The sequence below is a fragment of the Carcharodon carcharias genome, chromosome 2 (genome assembly GCF_017639515.1).
Source record: "Carcharodon carcharias isolate sCarCar2 chromosome 2, sCarCar2.pri, whole genome shotgun sequence".
Taxonomy (NCBI): domain Eukaryota; kingdom Metazoa; phylum Chordata; class Chondrichthyes; order Lamniformes; family Lamnidae; genus Carcharodon; species Carcharodon carcharias.
Window position 1 is genome coordinate 75,356,331 of NC_054468.1, and position 27,526 is coordinate 75,383,856.

The following is a 27,526-nucleotide window of genomic DNA, read 5'->3' on the forward strand; positions in this document are numbered from 1 at the left end:
GGGAAGGCCAGTTTCCTTTCTATGTTTCACTTTTCTTTTTTCCATTTTCAGTTGCTGTTTTCAGTGAGGTCATGCATTGTTTAAATTTCTCTATCTGCTCTTATATAGCGCGATCTCTCAAACCATTTCTCTTAACTGCCCTTCTTGCAACGACTGCAGGCCTTTTGTGAAGTAAGCCTACCGGTTGTTTTATAATCTTACTTTTCTAGCTATGAACCTCTTAAGTTAACATGGCCCAAACCTTTTAAGTGTAATAGACTCCAAGCTTGTTTTAATTGTGTTTATCCCATTTCCTACAGTTAAATTTTAATTCCTAAAACTAAAAGTTATATTATAAAATGCATGAACCATGAACTAGATATTCCCAACACCATTGATTCACCCAACTAAGACCAACCCATTCATCCACAGGCTCAGAAAGCATTGTACACCGAGCCTTCAACAAAGACTAGAAGCTAGGAGTAATTCTCCCTGTGCAGCAGTCACCATTGATCATTGATGTGAAACCAGGCAGTTTTCATAGTTCTTGACATTTTCACTGGGTGATAATAACTCCAGTCAAATGTGAAGCCAGATTTCAAAGGTGCTCAGGTGAGTTGTTGGAACAATCATTCCCCACACCCCTAAAATTAAGAATGATCACCATGGAAACCAAATCTTATCAAGGTGAGTACAGGGTCAGTCACAACCTTCAGTATAACTCTCCTCTTGCTGGCTGCTTCAGAGAACACGTAAAACAGCGGGTATTGGAGGAGATTGGCATGGAAACTGACCAGCTCAATTTCATCAGCAAAAGTATGTGCAATGACAATGCTGACGTGGAATGGAAGAGATGGGACACACATCAACAAAAAGAATAATCATTACCTGGAGTGGAGTCACTGAAGCAAAACTGCTGGAAGTTGAAAAGAGTGATGATGTGTTGGAAGGTGCCTGTGTAGGTGCCAGAATGAATATGAGTTTAATGTGGCGAACAAATAACATTCACATTTATTTTAACTACAGTTGTAAAATTACTTAGGTTTGCCTTGAATTTGTGTTGCTTTTCATCTTAATGCAGTGAAGTAATCTCGCTTAATTTGACAGGGATGACTCAATTCATCTGCACATTGCTCTCAACCGCTACTATGGTGCATGCACACTGCCGCCCTCAAGTGGGTAATGATGGTACAGCAGTTTGATTCACATAAACGAAAAGATTGTTACAGGAGTCTGCAAATGGGATGGGTCCATCTGTCCCCATTTGCCCATTCATGCAGACATTGAGATAACATAGTAACACTCAAAGAAACACAGGTTTACATTCCTGTCAACCAACACATCAAAAAACTATCCACAAAGCTCACTGCTATTCATAGGATCATGCTCTGAACTAAATAGTTACAATGTTTGCCTATGGGAAGCGAGAGGTGAAAAAGCAGATGTTGTATCTTGTGAACTTCCATAGGAGAGTGCCACAGGAAGTGGAGAGGATGTTGGGGGTAGCTGAATAGCTGATCAGAGTGTCACAGACAAAACAATCCCTTTGGAATGCTGAAAGGGGAAGGGAGGGGATGGTGAGTTGCTGGTGGGATTGGAATGATAAACCTTGATAAAGTTCCCCTAATCCTCACTTTCCACATTCAATGGATCATCCATGGCCATATTCACCATCTCCAGCATGGTGGCTCTGCAAAACACATCCTCCTTTCTCCTTTCAGCATTCTAAACGACCGCTCCCTCTTAGACAATCTGGTCCATTCCTCAATCACATCCTCCCCTTCCCATAGTACTTTTTCATGCAAGTGCAGGAGATGCAATTCCTGTCCTTTTACCTCCTCCCTTCCCTCTACCCAAGGCCCAAACACTCCTTCAATGTGAAACAGCAATATATATTGTACTCGCTACTCATGATGCAGTCTTCTCTACGTTGGAGAGACCAAATGCAGATTGGATGATTGCTTGGCTGGACACCTCCATTCAGTCCACAAGTGTGATCCTGAGCTATTGGTTACTTACCATTTTAATTCTCCACCTCACTCTGACCTCAGCCTCCTATTCTATTTTAATGAAGCTCAACAGAAGCTTATTCTTTGATTAGACACTTTGCAGCTTTTGGACTCAACATTGAGTTCAACAATTTCAGATCAATGTCTCTGCTTGTATTCTACAAGCTACCCTGATCAGATCATTTCATACTGTGTATCGCACAAACTCATGGTCAAGCACAAAGCCATCACTTTCGGCCCTGAAAAGTACCAAGTCTATCTCAGATTACCCTGGAAGGGCAAGGTATCTCAAAAATTTGAGCAACAGGTGGAGCTAGTTGTTTCACGCTGCCACTATGCAGTAGTAACACGAGTGGTATTCGCCATGAACAGGATGCTGCCATCAAGCAAAAAAACACTCTGCCTATCTCACAAATGAGAAATGTGGTATATGAATTTCAGTGCCAGTGTGATGCTAGGTATGTAGGCTGTATGTCCCAAAGACTGGTGGAACATACCAAACAGCATGTCCCAGCTGCTGTTCGCAATAGTCAGGGTATAGACCATACCCAATCAGCCCAGGCTTGAAAAACTCAAAACACAGTGTCCAACATTAGATGTGATTCCACAATTAGATGACATTTGCTAAACAATCCTGAATGTGCTAAGAATTACACTGACAACCTATTTAAGGCTGTCAGTCAGTCTCACAATGTGACACATTTACGTGTACTAGAAGCTACATATATTAATACACAGGGCCCTGTTCTTTGCTGACAGACAGAATAGGTTGTGCCTGTTTCAGCTAAACAAAATCAGTGACAGCCATTTGCTGGTCATACCCCAGGGCAATGCCTTGACCAATCAGAGTCAAGCTGCCTGGTTTAAATTTCAAACAATGTTTGACAGTTAACTGCCAGTCACCATCAACTGGTGCATTCTCCACAGCAATGCCACTGCCAATCAGAGTCCAATTGCCAACCAGTCAGCACTGTCTTCTCATACAGTATAAATATGTTACTTCCCCTGACATTGGTATTCTCTTGTGAATTGGCTTGATGAGTGTAAGATGAAAAGTTTCGACAAAAAAAATTTCCTTTTTCATCAGTTCTCAAGTTCTGAACTGCAAAACGACTATTATCTTGATTTCATACTTTAATGCACAGTTCTTCAACTAAAAGGCACAACCCTCCCTATCAATCAGACTTTATCTTGCAGTACTCCTTCTCCTGAATGCCAAGTACAAGATAAGCAGAAGTACCTAAAACTCTACTGGTAAAAACCATGAACAATCAATGACTCACTTTAACTTCTGAACAAAGCAGCTGCTTCACATCAAGCTGAATAAATGAGACAAGGAGAAACCTCAAAAGCACAATTAGCCAATTGGCTACCTGGCATTAAGAAACATTCAAAAGTTACACAAAATCTGCTGTGCAAAATTAACTTCTAAAATTGTTAACTAGATCGGTGAGTTGACTCAAAAAACAAAATCCTGGAGCCCAGCATCAGGGCAGATGCTGGGGCAGAAAATGCAGCAAATGTAAAAAAAAATCTTTTTACCCTGTTTGCATTTCAGGTATTTACATTTTTTATTCACTCATGGGATGTGGGTGTCACTGACCAGGCGAGGATTTGTTGCCCTTGTGGCTCCAATTGCCCTTGAGAAGGTTTTGCTGAGCCTCCTTCTTGAACCACTGTAGTCCATCTGGTGTAGGTACACCCACAGTGCTGTTAGGGAGGGTGTTCCAGGATTTTGACCCAGCGACAATGAAGGAAAGGCAATATCTTTCCAAGTCAGGATGGTGAGTGGCTGGGAGCGGAACTTCCAGGTGGTGGTGCTCCCATGTATTTGCTGTCTTTGTCCTTCTAGATGGTAGTGGTCGTGGGTTTGGAAGGTGCTGCCGAAGGAGCCTTGGTGAATTCCTACAGTGCATCTTGTAGATGGTACACACTGCGGCTACTGTGCTTCGGTGGTGGAGGGAGTGAATGTTTGTAGATGGGTTACAAATCAAACGTGCTGCTTTGTCCTGAATGGTGACAAACTTCTTTGGTGCTGTGGGAGCTGCTGCAATCATCCAGACAAAGGGGGAGTATTCCATCACATCCTGACTTGTGCCTTGTAGATGGTGGACAGGCTTTAGGGAGTCAGGAGGCGAGTTACTTACCACAGGATTGCTAGCTCCTGCCTTCCCCTTGCAACCACAATATTTATATGGCTAGTCCAGTTCAGTTTCTAGTTAATGGTAACCCCCCAGGATGTTGATAGTGGGGGATTCAACGATGATAATGCCATTGAATGTCAAGGAGCAATGGTTAGATTTTCTCTTGCTGGAGATGGTCATTGCCTGGCACTTGTGTGGCACAAATGTTACTTGCCACTTGTCAGCCCAAGCCTGGATATTGCCCAGGCCTTGCTGCATGGACTGCTTCTGTATCTGAAGAGTTGCAAATGGTGCTGAACATTGTGTAACCATCAGTGAACATCCCCACTTCTGACCTTATGATGGAAGCAAGGTCACTCTTGAAGCAGCCGAAGATGGTTGCGTCTAGGACACTTCCCTGAGGTACTCCTGCAGTGATGTCCTGGAGCTGAGATGATTAAAGATGATACATTCAAAGTAATTCATATAAGCAAACCAAAAATGAAACTTCCCAAGCAAATCTCTCTAATCTTATTCGCATGACACTTTAACACTTTGCTTTCTGCCCATTTTAGCCTCAAATCTACCAGCTCCTTTCCCCATCTCCAACTCTCATATTTCTCTCTTCCCCATGCTTCGTCCAAGCTACAGAGCACCATTTTAATGTGGATAGTCCATAATGCAAGCACATGGACCTGAATTTCACTTTATTCAGAAAATATTTCTCAGTATTCAAGCAGTATAACAACTTAGCCTCACTGTAATGTACTTTAATGAGTGCAATTATGCAGACATTGCAGGTGTAAAGGACAGCTTATCTCCTTAAAGCACAGAATCAGGACCCAATAAATATTTTCAACTCCATCCATTAGAGGGGTCCCCCAGTGAACTGAATAACACTGCTGGTTTTTTCAAACACTCTTGCAGGCTGGGCTACTCCAGGAGAGCAACTGGAGATTATAATCAGAGTGAGTATTAAGTAAAGTGCCAGCTTTTATAATGAAGAAGGGCTTTCAGTAATAATCCACAGTGCACAATACCAATACAACACCTGAGTGCTATTCAACACAGTGCTGCAACTTCTAAAAGAATGGGCCATCATATTGCAATTAGCAGTGGGAAAAGAGCCAGGTTGAAGAGTGACATGAATAAACTTTATAGTTTTGCTTATGGCGCCCTCCTCTGCCTTCTAAATACACTGACTCAGTTGGAAAAGGTCTCAAATTCATTAGATCATAAGCAATAGGAGCAGGAGTAGTCCACTCAGCCCATCGATACTGCTTTGCCATTCAACAAGATCATGGTTGATCTGATTGAGGCCTCAACTCCACTTTCTGCACCACCCCTTCCCCCCACATCTTTGACTCCCTTGCATATTCAATGACACGGCCTCCAATGCTCTTTGTGGAAGAGAATTCCAAAGACTAGTGACAATCTGAGAAGGAATCCCTCTTCATTTCCAACTTAAATGGGAGACCCCCTATTTTAAAACTGTCCCCAAGTTCTAAATTCCCCTGGGGGAGGAAACATCCTCTCAGTTTCTATCCAATCAAGCCCCCTCAGAATCTGAATGTTTCAATAAGATCGCCTCTCATTCTTCTAAACTCCAATGAGTATAGGCTCAACCTGCTCAACCTTTCTTCCTAAGATGACTCCTTCATCCCAGGAATCAGCCTAGCGAACTGCATCCAATACAAGTATATCCCTCTACAAGGAGACAAAAACTGTACACAGTACCCTAGGTGTGGTCTTACCAATGTGCTGTACAGTTGTGGCAAGATTTCCCAGCAATAAAGGCCAACATTCCATTTGGCTTCCGAATTACTTGCTGCGCCTGCATGCCAGCTTTTTGTGTTTCATGTACAAGGATGCTCAAATCCCTTTGTACTGCAGCATTCTGCAGTTCCTCTCCATTCAAAGAATATTCTGCTTTTCTATTCTTCCTGCCAAAGTGGACAACTTCATGTTTTCCCACATTATACTCCATCTGCCAAACTTTTCCCCACTCACTTAACTTATCTATATCCTTTTGCAGACTATTTGTCTCACAATGTGGTTTCCTATCTTTGTATCATCAGCAAATTTGGCTACAAGACACTTGGTCCCTTCATCCAAGTCATTAATATAGATTGTAAACAGTTGAAGATCCAGCAATGATCCCTGTGGCACTCCACTAGTTACAGTTTGCCAACCTGAAAATGACTCACTTATCTGGACTCTGTTTCCTATTAGTTAGCCAATCCTCTATCCATGCTTATGTATCACCCAACAGCAGGAACTCTTATCTTGTGCAGCAATGTTTTACATGACACCTTATTGAATGTCTTTTGTAAATCCAAATATACAACATCTACTGGTACCCCTTTATCCACCCTACATGTTATTTCCTCAAAAAGATATCATAAATTTGTCAAAGATCATTTCCCTTTCACAAAAACATGTTGACTCTGCCTGATTGTATTATTATCCTTGATAATGGATTCTAGCAATTTCCCAATGGCAAATGTCAGGCCAACTACAGTTTTCAGCTTTTTGTCTCCCTATTTCCTTGAATAGAGGTGTTACAGAAATTGCCAAAGCTTTAAGTATCTTCACAAAAAATGATCACTCTTCAAAGGTGAGCCCTGATAGTGCCTCTGCCTGATCTGTATTGATAGAGTCTCATAGTGATTTGAATCTCACCACACCCTCTCTCTTCTAATTTCATTGGCCTTCTATTCTCCTAACAACAAGGAATAGGTTACCTTTCAATCACAATTATGCAAGATGAATAAACCTACAAAGAAAGGGTATAAAATGAAAGTGAGGTACTTTTTCTCCCAACTCAATATAAGTGAAGTTAATCTTTAGCCACAAGCCATGCTGTCATTCTCCAGGATGTGCTATTTTTATATCTGAGCTATGCAACCTCCATCTATGAGCTGGCTTGACCTTTTGCAGCAGATATAAATATAATTTTAAGCTCTCATATTTAAATATAGTTCTGTAATGTGTTAAACACTGTAACATCCAATAATGGTAAAAGGTGGGATTTACTGTTGATACAATTACACAAAAATATGAACCTTCACAAATGTTAAACTTAAAGCACAGTCAAAATATTAATTGAATGATGCTAAGCTCTATTTTACTGTAAAGCATTTTAAAATCAAATTGGACACAGAAAACATTATGCTAATGGATTTCATTTTATCCTATTTGCAAAATATTTGAAACAACGTTTTCTGAGTATTGCAGGTTATGTATTTCTTATGTATTGCTAGCTTTCTCAGGCCTTATATCTATAAAAACACTATTAATGATGATCGTGTTATCAGCTGCCAAATAGGATCTCAGTTCAGAGTGACAGACAATTCCATTTGGAGCAGCAACAGGACAGCCAGATCATGTAACTTCAGCCTTGGATACTTTGCAAGGAGTCATCTCCCAGTGAAAGGGAAGGACAACGTGAACTGACGGGTAACATTCAGCTTTTTTTTTCCATTTTAAAATGTCTCTTTCATGGAGAAATATTTTGAGTTTTAATTTGAACAATTGATTAAAACACTGTAATTCTTCTTTCTGTATGGTCATTGAAATAATTATAATCTACAGTATTCACAAATATGTTCAATGTTAGTTGACTCTGCACTTTTTATACACTGCATAGGGGGTTCTATCTGTAAAATATTTTAAAATATAGGTTTATAAATTTCAAACATACTAATTGCGCACTCTCAGTCTGATGTCTGTCTCAGACCATGTCAGATGATTACATTAACGAGAAAAGCACAATTTTTAAAGAGTTGCACTGTGCCACCTCTATTGAAGTATCTGTAGAAAATCTACTACAGCGCTAACTTACAGTAAAGGTAACATTAAAATCAGCCATGTTTGGGTTAATTGGAGATAGGCATTGCTAATATATGCTCTGGGCTAAAGCATTCCACTTCAGTGGCATTGCTCTATTATTAGAAAGGGTTAAATTACACAAAGAATGTGGATGTCTGCTTGATTCGCTTGTGATAAGACTTGAATGGTTCAATTGATATGAAAACTGTAATGTGAAAATATGTAAGAGATCTGCCAGTATTGTTTACCAGATATGAACTTTTAAGATTGGTGGATACATGCTACTTTTTAAGGACGAGTGACTGTGCTTTTAGGGAATGCAATCAGAATAATTTAGAGACTCATCAGCTTTGGGGGATCACCCAAGATAACCTTACCTTTTCATTATTGCAGGGAAGGAGCAAATAGAATTGGTTTCTTACTAGCGAAGAATGCTTTCCAGTTGGAAAACTGATGTTAGGACAGTTCACATCACGTGCACATCTTCTGACACAGATATTACATTTAATAAAAAGCTGAAATGGCCAGGAGAAGAATGTAAAGTAGGCATCATCAATTTATTAGAGGGGAGATTTTAGCCGAGTCTGTCCAGCAGAAATAGGTCGGGCAGTAAAATTCCCTTATGGACAGGGATTTTGCCAGCCCATTGGAGATGTGCTGGGAGGCAAAAGGGGTGGGAAAATGGCAGCAAAATGTGTCAGGAAGGAAACCTGACTTATTTACATCTGTTACAACCAAGTGGGAAAGGATGAACTCGTTCCCCTCTATTCAACCTCCTCAGTTGGCCACAACAAAGGCTTAATTTTTTTTTTCATGAGGATATGCCTTTAAAAAATCAGAATGTATTTAACTATTTATGCATTGAGCAATAAGGAGTCCATCAAACAAGATTTTCTCGATACCTTGAGTTAAAGAAAGCGCAAATTTACTAAGTACTAAACCCAAGAAAAATAATAAAAATGTGATATCAAGCATGCAGTCATTCTGGCACACACACGCACACACAGACACACACACAGACACACACACATATCAGAAATAAAGGGAGTTACAGTCCGATAAAAAATATAAAATAACATGTAGTTAAGTGTCATTTGATTGTCCTTGAGATGTAGATTTAAACATTGCAGCTGATTTAGGTTAGCTGGATTCTTGAATATGGTCAGATGTAAAAGATGTTGCAATTATTATGAGATCTTGATTCACTGGTAGGTTTTTGGTGGAGTTGGCTTTTCGAACTAGGTGACACACTTTTTCCAAAAGAGGGAGGGAGAGAAAGCAGCCTTGAGCCTGCGTTCTCTGCTGAAGACTTTCGTGACACGGTCTGTGTCACTTGCAATCTCTCTCTAGTGGCTGGCAGCCTTGTCTTGAAATACTTCACCCATTGTGTATTTCCAAGGGGTTTTGGATGGGCCAGTCTGTGGCAGCCATTGTTTCACCATCCAGTACCTCGCATTTTTAATGTCTCTTCCTTAGACAGTTCTGAGTTTCGAAGGGTCTCTGGCTTATGGGAAATGTCTCACTCATCACTCTCCCCTGAGGGTTATTTGTTTGTTTCTCACCTTCAGCTTGGAATACTGCCATGCATTTTTAAGCAGTTTGTTCTGTCTCAATTAACACTGCAAAACTTCCAGTCAGTTCGAAAATTGAAAACTCATATTTTTTAAAACAAAGGAGCACAGCCTCATAACACCTCTCTATCACAAGAAAATGAAATGAGATTCAGTCTCATTTCACTTCAAGGTATAAAAACACAAAACAAAATAGAACACATTCGCTTCCATTCACTCTCTTGATCTAATTGCATCCATTTTGCTCTACTATGGTCTTGATACCCAGATGACACTAAATTGTGTTAGATTCTGGTTAATGTGCTCTTACATTGTTTTTTTCCTTTTCAGGTGGTTGGTTAGAAACAAATCCTTACTTCAATTGAAAAGATTAGGCTGGCATCAGAATTCTGAAGTTGCTTTATCTTTTTGGTATGACGGATAATTTTGTCAGAATGCTGTGCCTGCTCCTTGATGTCATTCTAGATGAAACCCCAGGAGTCGGGCCATGTTAATTTAATCTAAGCCTGATCTGCATATTTGGGGTTTGGTTGGTTCATCTGGCTTTTAGCTTCCAGATTGCTGGTAACAGCCAAGCTGCTCTGGGTTACCTGTAGGAGTATTCTGTGCCTCCCACTGGTTTGGTCTTCATACTGTTTAGCACAGAGGCTTTTAATGTTCAAATTTATCTGACTGCTAGATCGGTTTTAACCCCTCACTATTCATCTTTATAGCCTGTGAATTTAGTAGCTCAAACCCAGGCACTTCTACAAATCTGATTTCTAGGAGATTAGTGGGCTGTAATTCAATTTTTGCCTCCTGTAGGAATTCTGGCACTTAACTTTTAGTGAATTTTCCATCAACACTGTTCTGTTTGAGGTTTAAAAGTTGGTCTGTTTCATTTTGCTTATTAGTGATTGAGTTTCCCTGTTGTTCCCCTTGTCATCCCCACAAATGTTGTCTGCTTTGGGGTAGGTTCCTTTCTCTTCCTCTTTTGTTCTGGGAATGGGCATTCCACTAACCTGTCCCATGTTCCCTGGAACACTACTGCACCCAAGTAGATGTTCAGCTCCTGCTGTACTCCCCTGTGGCTCTTCAAATGAGCGGGCCATCACCCTCACTCTTTCTTGGTCTATTTGGGAACTTCCCTGGCCCCCATTTAAATCTGCCATGAAAGTGTCTGCTAAACCAATCACTGGATCTCTTCCTACATCCTTTGTAACCTTTACAGGTCCCTCACGGACCTATTTTACAGCGGGTGGCCTGACTTCAGCCCTTTTAACTTGACCTTGCATTTTTAAGTAGTTTGTTCTATCTCAGTTCAAGTTGCAAAATTTCCAGTCAGTCTGAAGGTTGAAAAATCATATTTTCAAAAATAAAGGGGCATAGCCACATGACATACCCCCAGGATATAGTCCCAGAAGCAGCCATCTGCTGACTGGAGGCAGGGAACTAATTTACATTATTAAAGGGACAATTATTAGCCATTTTCCCAGGTCACTGGCACTTTGCCAACTTAGCACAGCCCTTCTCCATGTGGGAAGGCCACCAGCTGCATGGAAGTGGCCTCCCAGTGGCTTCCTGGGATGGGGGAGGAGGGCTTGGTTTCCAGAGGCTCCATGCCCTGAAGAGGGGGACCCCCAGCAGGAACAGTTGCCCCTGCAGCCCTCCCGACCTTATCACAACCCCTGGAGGGTTTCACCATCAAACACTTGCCTGGCCCTGTCACTTCAACATGTAGGAGCCCTCTCCATCTCCTTGCAGCCTTAGCAGTGTCCACCACTATCGGAGATGCTGCCAAGGCTGCAGTGTTGCCACCCAGAGGACGACAGTCGTGGTGGTGGCCGCTGTCGGGAATTGGCTGCTGCCGGGAAGAATGCTCCTGCAGTTCTGCTGCCCTTTCGCATGGACCTGAGACCCACATTGGGTCCTGACATTAGGGATTATCTTGTGCCAACAGAATCTCAGCCATGGACTTCAACTTTAACCTGCCCAACCGACCAGGTGAGGACACCCACCAGAAACTGGCATGATTTTTTAAATATGCAGATCAGGCTTAGATTAAATTAACATGGCCCGACTCCTTTTCTAACCTGCGCCTGAGCGAGGAAGAGATGTGAATTTCCCACCAGGTTAACCAAGCAGCAAGAGAAGTCAGGGCCGGAAGTGAGCCAACAAAGTAAATCTTTATTTTTATTTCTTATCATTTTCCTTCTGGGGTGAAGAGGGCTCACTCAGGACTTATCTGAGTGCCAGGAACCATATCGTTGATCTCTGGTCTCTTGCCACACAACATTGCACCTGCCTCCTATTTCCTGTTGGTTTGGGCAGCTTCCTGACCAAGCGCATGTGAATGAGGTCCAGGCATTAAAACTATCCTGGCCACATACTGGTAATATCAAGTGGGGATGGGTGGAGGTTGGTGGGGAAGTGGGGTGGCCAAAACCACAAGCTCCATCCATTCATGTTAAAATCGGGTTTAATGTCTTGCTCTACATTTTTTTAAACCATAGTTATGTGGTGAAACTAATTTCCAAGGGCCTATTTACAGATAGGTTTTTGATAATTTTTATAAACAGGTGGCCTTCTGATATAGATCCTATCTCATTAATTCTATTACTCTTGGTACTAAGATTAAATGTTCCTGCCAACTCTGGTGCCTGACATTCAACTTTCTTTAAGCTGGCATCCCAAGGGGCTCTCTAAATATATTTATCCACATTTCGTGCAGTGCTCCACATTGTTGGCAGCAATTTTACATTCTTCCGTGCTGCAGCTTGGCTTTGACATTAGCACAATAGATTAAACTATCCTCTGTGGGTTAGAAGATTGTAGGTTTGCCTCCTGAGTTAGAAGGTTGTGGGCTCAAACCCTTAATCAGGAGTTTATAATTAGCGCTAAGACTAATGAAGATTATGAATATTGATGCAGTGTTGAGATTCCATCCTTTGGATATAACATTCAGCTGATGCCCTGTCTCATCCAGAGATTCAAGTAGATGTAAAGAGCAGCAAGTTCATATGAGGCTCAAGCAACATTCCCAGCACAACCAGTAGCTTCAAAAAGTACAATTAACTAGTTGCTTAATTTATTGAAATATGTGAGATCTTGCTGTATGTAAAATAGTTGCTCTATTTGCTTACATATTAACCACTCATTGCAATGGAACTGACCCCGATATTCATTGTGGTGGCATTTTGGAGTAGGGTGAGGGATTATGGTCAGGAAACTAAGAAAGCTGGGTTTCTCCAGATGCCACGGAGCATTAACTCCATGACATGGTGTTTTTTAAAACAGATTCGCCACCCAAAAGCCAGCCTGATTGATAAGCTTGGCTGCCTGTCAGGTGGAGAGTGTTGTGTTTTCAAATTGATATAGAAGCACTAATCACTCATAAGTGATTGGGTAAACATGTTGTGGGTTCATTTATTTAAACTAGGCGCATAAGAACAGCTATACAAAGGTTTTTAAAAGACTTAAAGAAATCAGCAGCAGAACTGTGTGTGTGCTCCATTCTACTTGCAGGTCAAAGTGAAAATGAAACTGGATCACGTGACACACTTCCCTTCTAATGATGCCATGGTGCTATCGCTTAAAAGCATAATACAGCAGGGAGGCTCTCTAAAACAAAGGCTGCACTCATGAATCAGATAAGTTTTGTGATTCTTGTGAGTCAGCATTGTGTTTGGGGGTAGGTCAGAGGTGAACACAGGGGTCAAAGATTGCATGGATGCCAGGGAAATTCACAGGAGGTTTGGAGACTGGGAAAAGGAGATGGATGGTCAGGACTGGAGTTGGGGATCATGGGAGGATTGTCCAAGAGGGGAGCCAGTGCTCGTGGGAGGGGGGGGGGTGGTGGTGGTGGTAATGGGGTGGTTAGGGGGAACAGTTGGTGATTGTCAGGGATTTGGAGAAGTGGAGAGGTAGTAGTGAGGGGTTGAGTAATCATGGTGGGGTGGGTGATGGGGTGTCTGGGAGGCAATGGGTGGTTTACAAGGTTTTTCTACTGAGCATTGAGAAAACACTCCTGTTCCCCTGGCCCACAAGCAGTGCTGTAAAGGCAGTTACCGAATGGATCCAGCTCTTTTCACCTCCTTTTACCTTCTTGATTTCCTGAGGCATGGGTCTATCATCATTTAAAATTTGAAACCATTTAAAAATGGAGTTCAGCCTCCTTAAAAGATTTCACTGACAGGTCTGCCTCCTGAAATAGTTTGGTCGCCAACCCTCCTCCTACCTCTGACAGGTAGTGATCAGGTTTGAGGCTGTTTGGATTCTGTTCCAGATTTTTAACATTTTAACTTTGCACTCAAACCCAAACCCACCCATCTTTGGGGTTAGTTTTATACGAACATATAAACAAGGAGCAGGAATAGGCCATTCGGTCCCAGGAGTTTGCTCCACCTTTTAATATGATCATGGCTGATCTGATAGTAACCTCAAATCTGCATCCCACCTACTCATGATAACCTATCGTCCCCTGCTTACCAAGAATCTATGCGTTTTTGCCTTAAAAATATTCAAATATTCTACTTCCACCAACTTTTCAGACAGAGAGTTCCAAAGACTCACAATCCTCTGAGAGAAAAAAAATTCACCTCATCTCCATTTTAACTGCTTCAGTCAAACCACCTCTTACTCTTCTAAACTCCAGCCTAGCCTGTCCAACCCTTCCTCATAAGATAACTCACCCATTCCAGGTATTAGTCTGATAAACCTTCTCTGAACTGTTTCCAAAGCATTTACATCTTCCCTTAAATAAGGTGACCAATACTGTACACAGTACTCCAGATGTGGTCTCACCAGTGCTCTGTATAACTGAAGCATAACCTCCATACTTCGGTATTCAATTTCCCTCGCAATAAATTATAATATTCTATTAGCTTTCCTAATTACTTGCTTTTCCTGCATATTAACTTTTTGCGATTCATGCGCTAGGACACCCAGATCTCTCTGCACCTCAGAACTCTACAATATTTCACCATTTAGTTAATATGCTTCTATTTTATTCTTACTGCCAAAATGGGCAATTTTACATTTTCCCACATTATACTTCATTTGCCAGATCTTTGCCCCCTCACTTAATCTATCTATATACTTTTGTATCCTCCTTATGTTCTCTTCACAACTTATTTTCCTACCTATCTTTGTGTCATCAGCAAATTTGGCAACCCATCCCCTCCATCCCTTCATCCAAGTCATTTATATAAATTGTGAACAGTTGAGGTCCCAGCACCGATCCCTGTGGCACACCACTCGTTACATCTTGCCAACCTAAAGAAATCCCATTTATGTCTTCTCTCTGCTTCCTGTTAGTCAACCAATCTTCTATCCAAAACAAAAACAGAATTACCTGGAAAAACTCAGCAGGTCTGGCAGCATCGGCGGAGAAGAAAAGAGTTGACGTTTCGAGTCCTCATGACCGTTCTGTCGAAGGGTCATGAGGACTCGAAACGTCAACTCTTTTCTTCTCCGCCGATGCTGCCAGACCTGCTGAGTTTTTCCAGGTAATTCTGTTTTTGTTTTGGATTTCCAGCATCCGCAGTTTTTTTGTTTCAATCTTCTATCCATGCCAATATGGTACCCCCTATACTATTAGCTTTTTTTTTGCTGCAAGAAAAGACGTTTCTGACAGTTATGAGATGGTGCTACACTAATGCAAGTCTTGCTTATTTCTTTAATGTTCCATATTGTTTATTTTGGGCATTTTAATTTCCCCCTACTTTTCTTTTCTGCAGATTTGATTTCAGATGATAGTTTCAGCGCTAATCCTTCCCTAAAAAAAAATTTGTATTTATATAGTGCTTTTCATGACCTCAGAACATCCCAAAGCGCAATATAAAGCTAATGAAGTACATTTGAAGTGTAGTCACTGTTGCTACATAGGAAATGAGACAGTCAATTTGCACACACAAAACAGCAGTGCGATAATGGTCAGATAATCTGTTTCTGCGCTGTCAATTGAGAGATAAATATTGGCCAGGACCCTGGGGATGACTCCCTTGTCCTTCTTTGAAATAATGCCATGGGATGTTTAATGTCTACCTGAGAGGGCAGCCTGAACCTCTGTTTAATGACTCATGTGAAAAACAACACCTCCAACAGTGCAGCACTGCTTCAGTACTGTAATGGAGTGCCAGCCTAGATTTTTGCTTAAGTTCTGGAGTGGAGTTTCAGGCTGCCCTCTCAAGTGGTCTATAAAAGTGTGGGACTTGAACCCATAGCACTCTGACTCAGAGTGCCACCTAATGAGCCACAGCTGACATTAAAACTTTAAATGGTCTGACCAAAGACTTATCAGTAAATCTTTCACTGGCACTGCATATTACGGTAGAGTTCTTCAAATAATCCCCACTTAATGAACCAGTTGAATGGAATGTTCCTTTTCTATTCAGCCAGTGATTTACTAGTCTGCTCCTGAGCTTGATGCAGCTATGGTACTATACACTGCAGGTTGCTGTCCAGCTCACTGCTGACCCTGAAGCCCTGCCAGGATTGTCCTCATTAAACTGTTTTTTGCCTGCACTGGGGGAGGGCTCAATGGATGGAAAATCAGCATGTTGAAGTTTATTTAATTCATTCAAGAGATGTGGGCTTCACTGGCTAGGCCAGCATTTATTACCCACCCCTAATTGCTCTTGAGAAGGTGGTGGTGAACTGCCTTCTTGAACCACTGCAGTCCTTGTGGTGTAGGTACAACACAGTACTGTTAGGAAGGGAGTTCCAGGATTTTGATCAAGCAGCAGTGAAGGAACGGCGAGATATTTCCAAGGGCATAATCTCAGAGTAAGGGGTTGCCCAGTTAAGGCAGAGATGGGGAGGAATTTCTTCTCTCAGACTGTAGTGAATCTGTGGAATTCTTTACCGCTGAGGGCTGTAAAGGTTGGGACATTATGTATATTCAAGGCTGAGATAGACAGTTTAATCAGTAAAAGAATCAAGAGTTAATGGAAAAGGCAGGAAAATAGAATTGAGGATTATCAGATCAGACATCATCTCATTGATGGCAGAGCAGTCTCAGTGGGCTGAATAGCCTACTTCTACTCCTGTGTCTTATGCCTAAGTCAGGATGGTAAGTGGCTTGGAGGGGAACCTCCAGGTGGTGGTGCTCCGCTGTGTCTGCTGCCCTTGTCCTTCTAGATGGTGGCAGTCGTGGGTTTGAAAAGTGCTGTCAAAGGAGCCTTGCTGAGTTTCTGCAGTGCACCTTGTAGATGGTAGACAGAGCTGCTACTGTGTGTCGATGGTGAAGGGAGTGAATGTTTGTGGATAGGGTGCCAATCAAGCGGGCTGCTTTGTCCTGGATGGTGTCAAACTTCTTGAGTACTGTTGGAGCTGCATTCATCCAGGCAAGTGGAGAGTATTCCATCACATTCCTGACTTGTGCCTTGTAGATGATGGGCAGGCATTGGGGAGTCAGGAGATGAGTTAATCGTAGCAGGATTCCTAGCCTCTGACCTGCTCTTGTAGCCACAGTATTTATATGGCTAGTCAGTTTTTGGTCAACAGTAACTTCTAGGATGTTGGTAGTGGAGGATTCAGCAATTTTAATGCCATTGAATGTCATGGGGTGATGGTTAGATTCTCTTTTGCTGGAGATGGTCATTGCCTGACACTTGTGTGGTGCGAATGTTATTTGCCACTTCAGCCCAAGCCTGGATGTTGTCCAGGTCTTGCTGCATTTGGGCTTCAGTATCTGAGGAGTTGCAAGTGGTGCTGAACATGGTGCAATCATCAGCAAACATCCCCACTTCTGAACTTATGTTGGAGGGAAGGTCGTTGATGAAGCAGCTGAAGATGGTTGGGACTAGGACACTACCTTGAGGAACTCCTGCAGTGATGTCCTGGAGCTGAGATGACTGATATCCAACAGCCGCAACCATCTTCCTTTGTGCTAGATATGACACCAGCCAGCGGAGAGTTTTCCTCCTGATTTCCATTGACTCCAGTTTTGCTGGGGCTCCTTGATGCCACACTCAGTTAAATGTAGCCCTGATGTCAAAGGCAATTATCCTCACCTCACCTCACCTCGGGACTTCAGTTTTTTTGCCCGTAAGGCTGTAATGAGGTCAAGAGCTGAGCGACCCTGGCGGAACCCAAACTGAGCATCAGGGAGTAGGTTATTGCTAAGCAAGTATCACTTGAAAGCACTATTGATGACCCCTTCCATCACTTTACTGATGATCGAGAATAAGTTTATGGGGTAGTAATTGGCCAGGTTGGATTTGTCTTGCTTTTTGTGTTTAGGACATACCTGGGCAATTTTCCACATTGCTGGGTAGATGCCATTGCTGTAGCTGTACTGGATCAGCTTGGCTAGGGGCACAGCAAGTTCTGGAGCACAATTCTTCAGTACTATTGCTGGAATATTGTCTTGGCAATAACAGTAATTCGGTTCCTCTGGGAGCTTAAAAGTTGGCTGTTGCCAGGGCAAAGAAAATTATCATTGAGTGCCAGTGTGATGTGTTGAGAGGGGAGAGCAAATCAATGCCCCATGTTTGATTGTAGCCCCTTGTCGTGGGTCACTAAATTTTTGATTGGTTACTGCCAGCTCTGACAATTCCAGACAGTCTTTTCCTGTCTCAGATTTTTAACATTTTGACTTCACGCTCAACAGAAAATGTGGTGCATAAATCATTCGCTGACTTTATTTGGCTTTGACACATAAGTGACATATAGGGCTAAATTTTCCCCGCATCGGGGGGGTTGTGCAGGGGCAGGCAGGAGCGAGCGCAAACCCGATCGGCCCCCCCAGTTGGGTGCACATGCCATTTTACATGGGTGAGCCAATTAAGGCCCGCCCAGCGTGACGCACAACCGGAAGCACTGTGTGCACACTGTGCAGACTGGGGGGATTCCCTGAGTCGGGGCCTGCACTCTTTCGCGCATGCGCACGAAAGAGCACAGAAATCTTCCTGAGGCATAGAACTGCCTCAGGGGGATTAGTTTAAGTTTTGAAAAATGTGATAAAGGTTAAGAAAAATTTTAAGGACATGTCCCCTCATGTGAAACTGTCACATGAGCTGGGACAGGTCCATTAATTTTTTTCAAAAAATTTTATTTAATTAATAAACCCTTCATGAAATATCATCCTGCCTATGGATGAGGTTTCATGAAAAATGCAAAAGCCACCTGGTCTCTTTGCCTTAAGGTTGGATGGGCAGCGTTCTTAACAGCTTTAATTACTTTGTTAATGGCCTTAATAGGCCTTTGACAGTTTGGCAGGAACGCAGCTGATGCGGCTGCGCACCTGTTGAACTGACAATCTAAATGATGTGTGGTGAGTCGGAACGCCTGCCCGATGTCACCGCGTGTCATTTTACGCGTTGGCGAGCAGGCCCTGCCCCCACTCGCCAATGGGAAAATTCTTCCCATACTTCCCGTGAGAAAATTGGACCAGGGTGAAAATGGGCAGAGATTTCCCAATCAATTTTCCATCACTACCCACTCCAATCCCACCAGGAAATCAGCGGCTCTTCAGAGGAAAATTCTGCCTCAATCTTTCCATTGAATATTTCACAGACTTTGTGGAACATCCTCATATCAGCTAACAATGAGTTTTCCCCCTTCTGTTTTATTTTATTACAAGAAAATTGGATGGATCTATATTACATCACTGAAGTATCAATAAATATTTACCTTGATCTAAAATAATCATTGATTTGTGAACTTCAGAAGTTGGAAAATGAACCTACCAGCCTCCTGACTGTCCAGATAAAGCATACCTGAGATTTGGCATTGTATCTCTGAGAGAAGTTATCCTGAATTATAAACAGTGTGATGTTGTCCTCTGGCCTCCAATCATAGTGTTGCTGCCAATCCACTAAAAGTCCACACACTCAAAGAGATCTAAATATTCTATGGTGCATGGCTGCAAAATGAAATGTCAGAGTACAGGAACAATAAACACTGCTTTAGTAAGAATACTCAATGCAATTTGACTGACTGAATGAAAAAACAGAGCACTGTTCATGATAGGTGATCAATATGAAAGAAAGGATTGCTGAAGCTGTTTAAATCTCTGAACATTTATCTTTACAATTAGATTTCTATCCTCTACATGAAAAGAAAGACTAATCTACATTTTTAACGTGCAAAAATCCAAAGTTAATATTTTTGTATTTGCATTTTCCATTGTGATTCACATCGGCAGATCTACATGCTTCAAAAATTCATCCACTAGGAAGTTATGTGAGTAATCAATGGATTGCTGTACAACTAGCTTACATAGCTTTGTACCCAACTGTGCAATAAAACATAAAAATGTCAACATTAATACAACAGGGATAGGTCTAGTTCATCTACACTTCACAAAACACAAGAGCTAAGACAATCTGTACCAGGCTGCATTTAGCCTTGCACTGATCCCAGCTCACTTAAAATCCAAGGGCAGAATTTTGCCCTTGGCGGGGGTGTTCGGCGGGAGTGGGAGGGGGTGGTCATGAAGCTGATCAGCTCCCGTAATCGGCACGACACCGCAATTTCACCCTGACGGGCCAATTAAGGCTCACCCAGCGTGGAACATGAGTGACAGTGCTCAGTGCTGCCTGTGCAGGCGGGGTAAGAGGGCGTGTGGGCCTAGCGCGAACTTTGAGCATGCACGCAAAAGAGCACTTCAACCTCCCTGAGGCACAGAGCTCACTGGTTAGAAAATAATAAAGAAAATAAAAATGTCATAAAACATGTCCCCACATGTGACTCTGTAGGGACATGTTTTTAATTTAAGTGTTAAATTTTTATTTTATTTTTATTTGCTTCAGGAAGCCTCATTCCGCCCATGGATGAGGTTTCCTAAAAAATGCAAAGGCCGCTTGGCCTTTTCGCCTTCAGGACAATTGTTAACTTAATGGCCTTAATAGGCCTTTTAATTGTCAGGGGGCACGCTTCCGGCTCCAGGGCATGCCTGCCGACCTAAGTATTGCGAGAGTGCACGTTGACGTCAGCACGCTCAGCCGACCTCAACATGCTTTGTTTCACACTCGGACATGTCAGGCGTGCGCCCGCATTCAAAACGCAATATTCTGCCCCAAAAGGTGAATCTAACCTACTGTCCTGTATTTTTTCATAGGCAGTCAATGCACCGTTTAATTAAGTGAAAGAAGAATTTGCACATATATAATGTTTTTTACAATGCCTCAAAGTGCTTTACATTTAATTGATTTAAGTTTCAAATTAGTTATTATTGTTAAGTTGACGAATGCAACAACCAATTTGCAGGCAGCAAGTTCCCAGAAACAGCAAATTAAAGAATAGCTGAATAATTTGTTTTTGGTGTGAGCAATAGGAGTAGAAGCTGCGGATTTTTTTTTTCATTCCCCACTTCAAACTCTGTTCTTTATCTGTCGACTCCATCCCTCTGCCCGACAACAATCTAACGTTAAGCCAGTCTGTTCACAACTTTGGTGTCACATTTATTCCTGAGACGAGATTCCAACCTCATATTGTGCCAACACTAAGACCACCTACTTCAACCTCAGCAATATTGCTGCTGAAACCCACATCCCCATGCCTTTGTTACCTCTAGACTTGACTATTCCAAAGTGCTCCTGCCTGGTCTCCCACAATCTACCCTCTGTAAACCTGAAGTCATTCAAAACTCTGCTGCCCGTGTCTTAACTCGCTGCAAGTTCTATTCTTCTACTACCCTTGTGCTCGCTGACCTACACTAGCTCCTGATCAAGCAATGTCTTGATTTTAAAATCTCATTTTTGTATCAGATCCCTCCACGGCCATGCCCCTTCTTATCACTGCAACTCCATAAACCTCTAAGATATCTGTGCTCCTTTAATTCTGGCCTCTTGTGCATTCCCAATTATAATTACTCCACCATTGGTGTCCGTGCCTTCAGCCTGCTCAGTTGCATTGTCTCAATCCTGGAATCATTTGTCAATGCTGCAGATGTATTATCAATAAGAATGTGTTTTTACAGAGAGCCCTAAATGTTATAAAACACCCCAAGCAGTATTATCAGACAAAATTTGACACTGAGCTGCAAAAGGAGATGTTATGGTGACTGAAATCTTCATCAAAGAGGTTGGTTTTAAGGAACAATTAATGGGAGGAGAGAGGTAGAGGAATGGCTGAGTTTAAGGAATGAATACCAGAGCTTAGGACCAAGACAGTTCAGGTGGATTTGCAATGTAAGAGTCAGGCCTGTGCCCCTGTGTTCATGTCAAGCCCAGTGTAATTCAAACACAATCTGCCTGACTTGCTTTAGCCAGCAGCAGAAAAGTCAGCCCTGTTGAGTTTTGATATAGTAGTTGTGTCCAGCCTAGTCAGCATCAGTCAGTAAGCTTTTCCATATTGATGCCCATCTTCCATTAAGGCCGCTGACTTTGAGTTCATATCCCATTGTTAAATTTTCCTCTGCAATTTGTGATGATAGAAGCCAGGAAGTTATGTTAAACCTATATAAAATTGGAGGATCGTGTCCAAATCAGTCCTTCACACTGTAGAAAGGACATTGGGGCTTTGGAGGGGGCGCAGGAGAGATGTCACTAGAATGATTCCAGGGATGAAGGATTAGTTATGTGGATAGGCTGGAGAATTGGGACTTTTCTCCTCAGAACAAAGAAGTCTAAGAGGAGATTGGACAGAGGTGTTTAAAATCACAAAGGGTTTACATGGAATAAGTAAAGAGAAACTGTTTACAGTGGCTGAAATTTTGATAACCAGAGAGCACAGATTTATGGCGATTGGCAGGAGAACTAGAGGTGACATGCTTTTTTTTAATGCAATGAATGTTTAGGATTTGGAATGCACTGCCTGAGGGGGTGGTGGAAACAGATTCAATGGCAGTGTTCAAAAGGGAATTGGATAAATACTTGAAGGAGAAACAATTGCAGGGATATGGGAAAACAGCCAGGAAATGGGTCTAACTGGATTGCTCTTTGAAGGAGCCAACACAGACTTTGTGGCCTGAATGGCCTCCTTCTGTGCTTTAATATTTATTTATTCTCTAAGAGATTTTGTAAAGTCACTATTATGGAAATGTTCTTTGTAAATCAGAGTTGATTATCTTGGAGGAAGGTTTACAAGAAAGTAGAATGTGTTTACTGAGGATTTTGATATCTTGCTTTAAGTGTTTATATATCTCTTATAGGTCACTTGGAACAGAACTTGGTTATCACAGCGAAAATGATATTTAAACAACTCATCTGGCTGGTGGCTTTGGTTGGGCTGGGGTATTCTAATGAAACAACTGTTGAACCAGATGTCACTGAAGTTGAATCTGATGTCACTGAAGTTGAACCTATCCCTGACCTCAGTGAACCTGAAGCTCCAGCAACCACTCCACAAGAATCCCCCCAAATAATTCATGGTTGCCCAAACTGGATGGCAGGAATACCTGGCAGTCCTGGCCATAATGGCTTTCCTGGCAAATCAGGCAGAGATGGTCATGATGGTGCAAAAGGAGAAAAAGGAGAAACAGGTAATAGGCATTACTTGAAAATGGATATTAAGAATCTGTTGGCATAAGTGAAAATCAGCATTGCAGAAAATATTTGAGGAGACCAGCAAATTAATTTTCTCAGTTTCTAGTTTTGCATTAAAAATTATTTCGCACTTGCTTTGTAGGACCATTTAATCTTTGGCCTTTGAATTAATTGCACTGAGATTATGGTCAGAGCTTTACACTTCTGCAATTGCCAACTTGAAGTTTTCCACCCATTCACTGTAATGGACTGAGAGTCATAGGGTGAGAAAAGTGGGATACGCTGACAGATAATGTTCATGTTTCCTGTGGATGGACCTTTAGTGTGGAATACACCCTCTATGAATTAAATATTCATGTTCCAATCTTACTGAGCCTATTGACCCCTTTCTCTATTACATCAACGATATGTTGGCATAACTTTTTGGCATCTACCTGATCTAAAGAATTTGATTGACTATACTTCCCATTTCCACATATCTCTCACCCTTATGTGGTTCATTTTTGTCTCTTCCCACCCTGGACTTCTCCCCTTTTCCCAACCCTCCCCCTCACCCCCACCCCCTAACTTTGACAGTAACCTTCCAAAGACATCTATTACTCCCACAAATTTCTGGATTACTTTCCCATCTATTACATCCCTTTCTCCCAGGTTACCCATTCCTGTCATATTTGCTCAAAATGATCCATTTTGCACTTCAGGAATTCTCCTTCTGAACCAGTATGATTATTAATATACCAGGTACTGTATTCACCTACTGGTTAATTAGCAGGGGAGATCAATGGTGAAAGAAAGAAAGAACATGCAGTTATATGGCCCAGATTTTGCAATAGTAATGAGGGTGAAAAGGTTAACATTTACCATCATTACTTTTCTGAAATTGACAGCAACTGCTGGAGTCCACAAATGTGCAGTTAAACATGGAGATCCAGGAATCATTGTTAGTGATTTCATGCTTTTCCAAAGAGTGCCCTGTTCAAGACCACAGTCTGCCATCCATTAGAAACCACTGAACTGACAAGAACTTGTCCTTTAACATTATTAGTCTTGCTAATTTTAGTTTTTTGGAATGTGAAATTTCTGCATTATGATAAAAAATCCCACATATTTTTAACATAATATATCTATTTACATTTTGTTTATGCTATTTCATCTGCTACCTTACTCACAGATACATGGGCCAACCTTCACTTCACTCTCTGTAAAATCATATTAAAAGTTTTTACTTTTACTCCTTGGGTTGCTGTCTGTGAGAACACTTCAATGTGATTGGCTGCTTATCCTTGTTTAGGGACAGCATTGTTGCTGGGCACCGAAGATACCTTTGACTTTGTTCCAGATTCAAACTAATGTCACTGAATCACACAGTGCAGAAGAGGCCCTTTGGCCCATCGAGTCTGCACCGACACATGAGAAACACCTGGCCTACCTACTTAATCCCCTTTACCAGCACTTGGCCCATAGCCTTGAATGTTCTGATGTGCTAAGTGCTCATTCAGGTACTTTTTAAAGGATGTCAGGCAACCCACATCCACCACCCTCCCAGGCAGTGCATTCCAGATCATCACCAGCCTCTTGTGAAAGATGAAATTCATGCCACAGTGATCGTTAAATCTTTGTAAGCAACTTTTTTTGAGGTCAGCAGCAAGCGCCATTGCTTCACTGCTGCTTAAGAAACCCAAGCCTATTACCATGTCTTAGGGTGATTCTAAAAATGTTAAATGCTTTGGAGTCACTATTCTTTTGTAGCAACATGATAGTCTTGCAGCATACAGCAAGACTCCAGAAACAGCGATTTGAATGGCCAGTGAACCCATCATTAGTGATGTTGATTGAGAGAAGAATATTGTCTGGGGCTGTGCATAATTTCCTGTTCTTCTTCAAGTAATGCTATGGGATATTAATATCCAATTCCTAACATTTACCTCCAACACATGTACCTCACAGAAATTTGGATTGGAGACATTATAAAAAAAGGCTTGTAAAAGGAACAAATGTTATTGATGTAATAAAGAGGATTGAGGATATATTAGAGTGGGCATTGGAGTGAACTACTAATTATCACATAATAATGAGTTCAGAGCAATAATAAGTGTGCAGTGACTGGTGAGAGCATAACAGACCTGATGGATTTTGCTTTGTATCATGTCAAGCCTTGGAACAACAGCCCAATCAATATACTGAATGATTTGAAGAGGAAAATGCTTTCTGACATGTTGTGTTCAAGTTTTTATCTTAAGTTCCTTCTTTTCCCTTTTATTTCCTTATTTCTTATTTGACTGGGTCTCTTATTTCTGTATTGTTTTCTTGAATTGAATATCTGTGAATTTGTGTAAATGAATGTTTTGCACCCTAGGCCTAGCTGCATTGTCCTATAATCTGTTTTTGAATGGGATCTCAGGTATGGATTTGTTACATTAACTTTTTCAGTTAGAATTTTACTGTTCCTAGACAACATGGTGCAAGGATTTTACAACTGATGTGTCTGTATACAGTATGATGCCTTTTAGATGTTATGTTCTGTATACAATTCTTGTGCAGTTGTGACTGGATCCCTTTCAACATCCAACTCCATACAACTTAAAAAAGGTTCACATATTTTTCCTTCATGGCTCACTGGATTATTGCACAGCCTAATATAGCACTGAGCTACGTTGATCAAGAAGGTGCCAGGTTTACTTCCTTCATTGTCTGTTCTGAGTTCAGTGGGACAGCAGTAGAGATATCACAGTTGGTCGCAAAGGCCTAGATCTGGACAAATACTTGATTCCAGGAATGGCCTCCTGGTTGCTGTCCAGTGGCATCTGCTGGAAAGTGAACATCTGAGGTCATTGAATGATTGGGCTTTGTTAGCATGTCCACCTTGATTGAGGGTCTGTCAACACTCACTGGGGTAAATTTTCATGTCTTTGCACCAACAACAATCTGGCAGAGTGGATTGCCTGCTCATTGTGGAACCCATCTGATTATCATCCTAATTCCACTAAAATCAATAGAATGAAAATTCTATAATGGACAGGGTATCCAGCCCATCAGACTGCTGCCCGTGCACTGAATATACCCCACTCTCTGCTCACACATTTGGGTAAGGAACTAAAAGGGCACTTGACAAAAATGGAACCATATTTTGGCACAGCCTATTACTACTCCCAGGTCAGGCAGCTGAGACAAAATAGAACACCGTTTAATTCAGTGAAAAGCTTTGGGTAAATCATTTTACTTTTCCTTTTGTTTTAGGATTGCCAGGACCAAAGGGTGATGAAGGAGAGCCTGGACAACCAGGTGTGGATGGAGAACAAGGGCTTCCTGGACTCCCTGGGCATAAGGGAGAAAAGGGAGACAGTGGCTATTATTACCGCTCAGCATTCAGCATGGGACTGACCACAAGAAATCCTGTCCCAAACATCCCCATTAAATTCTCCAAAATCTTCTACAATGATCAAAGACACTACAATGAAGAGACTGGTAAATTCACTTGTCCATATGCAGGGGTGTACTTCTTTTCATATCACATCACTGTTTATACTAAGGATGTCAAAGTTGGCCTGTACAAAAACAACAAAGTTATCATTTTTACTTATGATCAATTTCAGAATAATAATGTAGACCAAGCTGGAGGCTCTGTTGCAATTCATTTAGATGAAGGGGATGAAGTGTGGTTACAGGTTTATGGAGACAATACATTTAATGGGATTTATGCTGATAACAATAATGATTCCATTTTTACAGGATTCCTTCTGTACCCAGATTTGAATTAAACACGTTTTATTGTTACACTCTGAATACCATTACACAATGTCTATTTACATTACTTTGACTTTGTCACTACTAATTTCTTTTTCCAGTAATGAGTTAAAAACACTAACCAAGTAGCAAATAATAGTTAAACAATTTGCTCGTTTGCACTGGATCAGCAAGCTCCATTATATATGCAGTTTTCATATATTCACCCTATAAGGCTGTCAATGAATAAATGAATAAATCAGATACTTAACTAAGAATGGTTATCAATATTGACTTTTTAATCCTGCAAATCTGCACGTGAAGTTATAATCTGAAATTCCTAGCTGTGTACCATAAGCACAGTAAAAGTAGCAAACATGAACTGTGAGTGAGTCTGTCACATTTCACGAATTATCACACAGACATACACAGCAAAGGTAGAAACAGCAGCTGTACTTCACATGGTTGTAAAGGTAACAACAATGGCTACAAGAAAGATTAAATGTTCATGACCGCCCTGTTTTACAGTATGAATTTACCTGAGGATTTCATGTCAATATCTATGAAGTTGGCCACTATCACTGAAGTTCTTGTTCACAAAACACCTGGAGTTTTGCCCTTGGCAGGCGGGCTTGGCGGAGGGTGGGCGGTGTGCGCTGCCGCCTGCGATCGGCACCGTGCCGCGATTTCACACTGGTGGGCCAATTAAGGCCTGCCCAGTGTGAAACACGAGCGGCAGCAGTGCGGGCTACCTGTGCGGGGGAGGGGGGAGTGCAAGCCGGCTGAGTGCGGACGTCGTGCATGAGCATGCGTGAGCGCTGTGTAATCTCCCTGAGGCACGGAGCTGGGGCATGTTATTGAATATTTTTAATTTTATC

General features: G+C 41.7%; 1 protein-coding gene across 1 annotated transcript; it reads left to right on the forward strand.

The window, feature by feature from the left end:
• Positions 1-7,120: 7,120 nt before the first annotated feature.
• adipoqb (adiponectin, C1Q and collagen domain containing, b) lies at positions 7,121-26,926 on the forward strand. The gene is made up of 4 exons (XM_041208116.1): positions 7,121-7,136; positions 7,429-7,570; positions 22,592-22,921; positions 26,163-26,926. The coding sequence occupies exons 3-4, from the start codon at positions 22,627-22,629 to the stop codon at positions 26,681-26,683; spliced, it is 816 nt and encodes a 271-aa protein (XP_041064050.1). The 5' UTR covers positions 7,121-7,136; positions 7,429-7,570; positions 22,592-22,626; the 3' UTR covers positions 26,684-26,926.
• Positions 26,927-27,526: the final 600 nt, after the last annotated feature.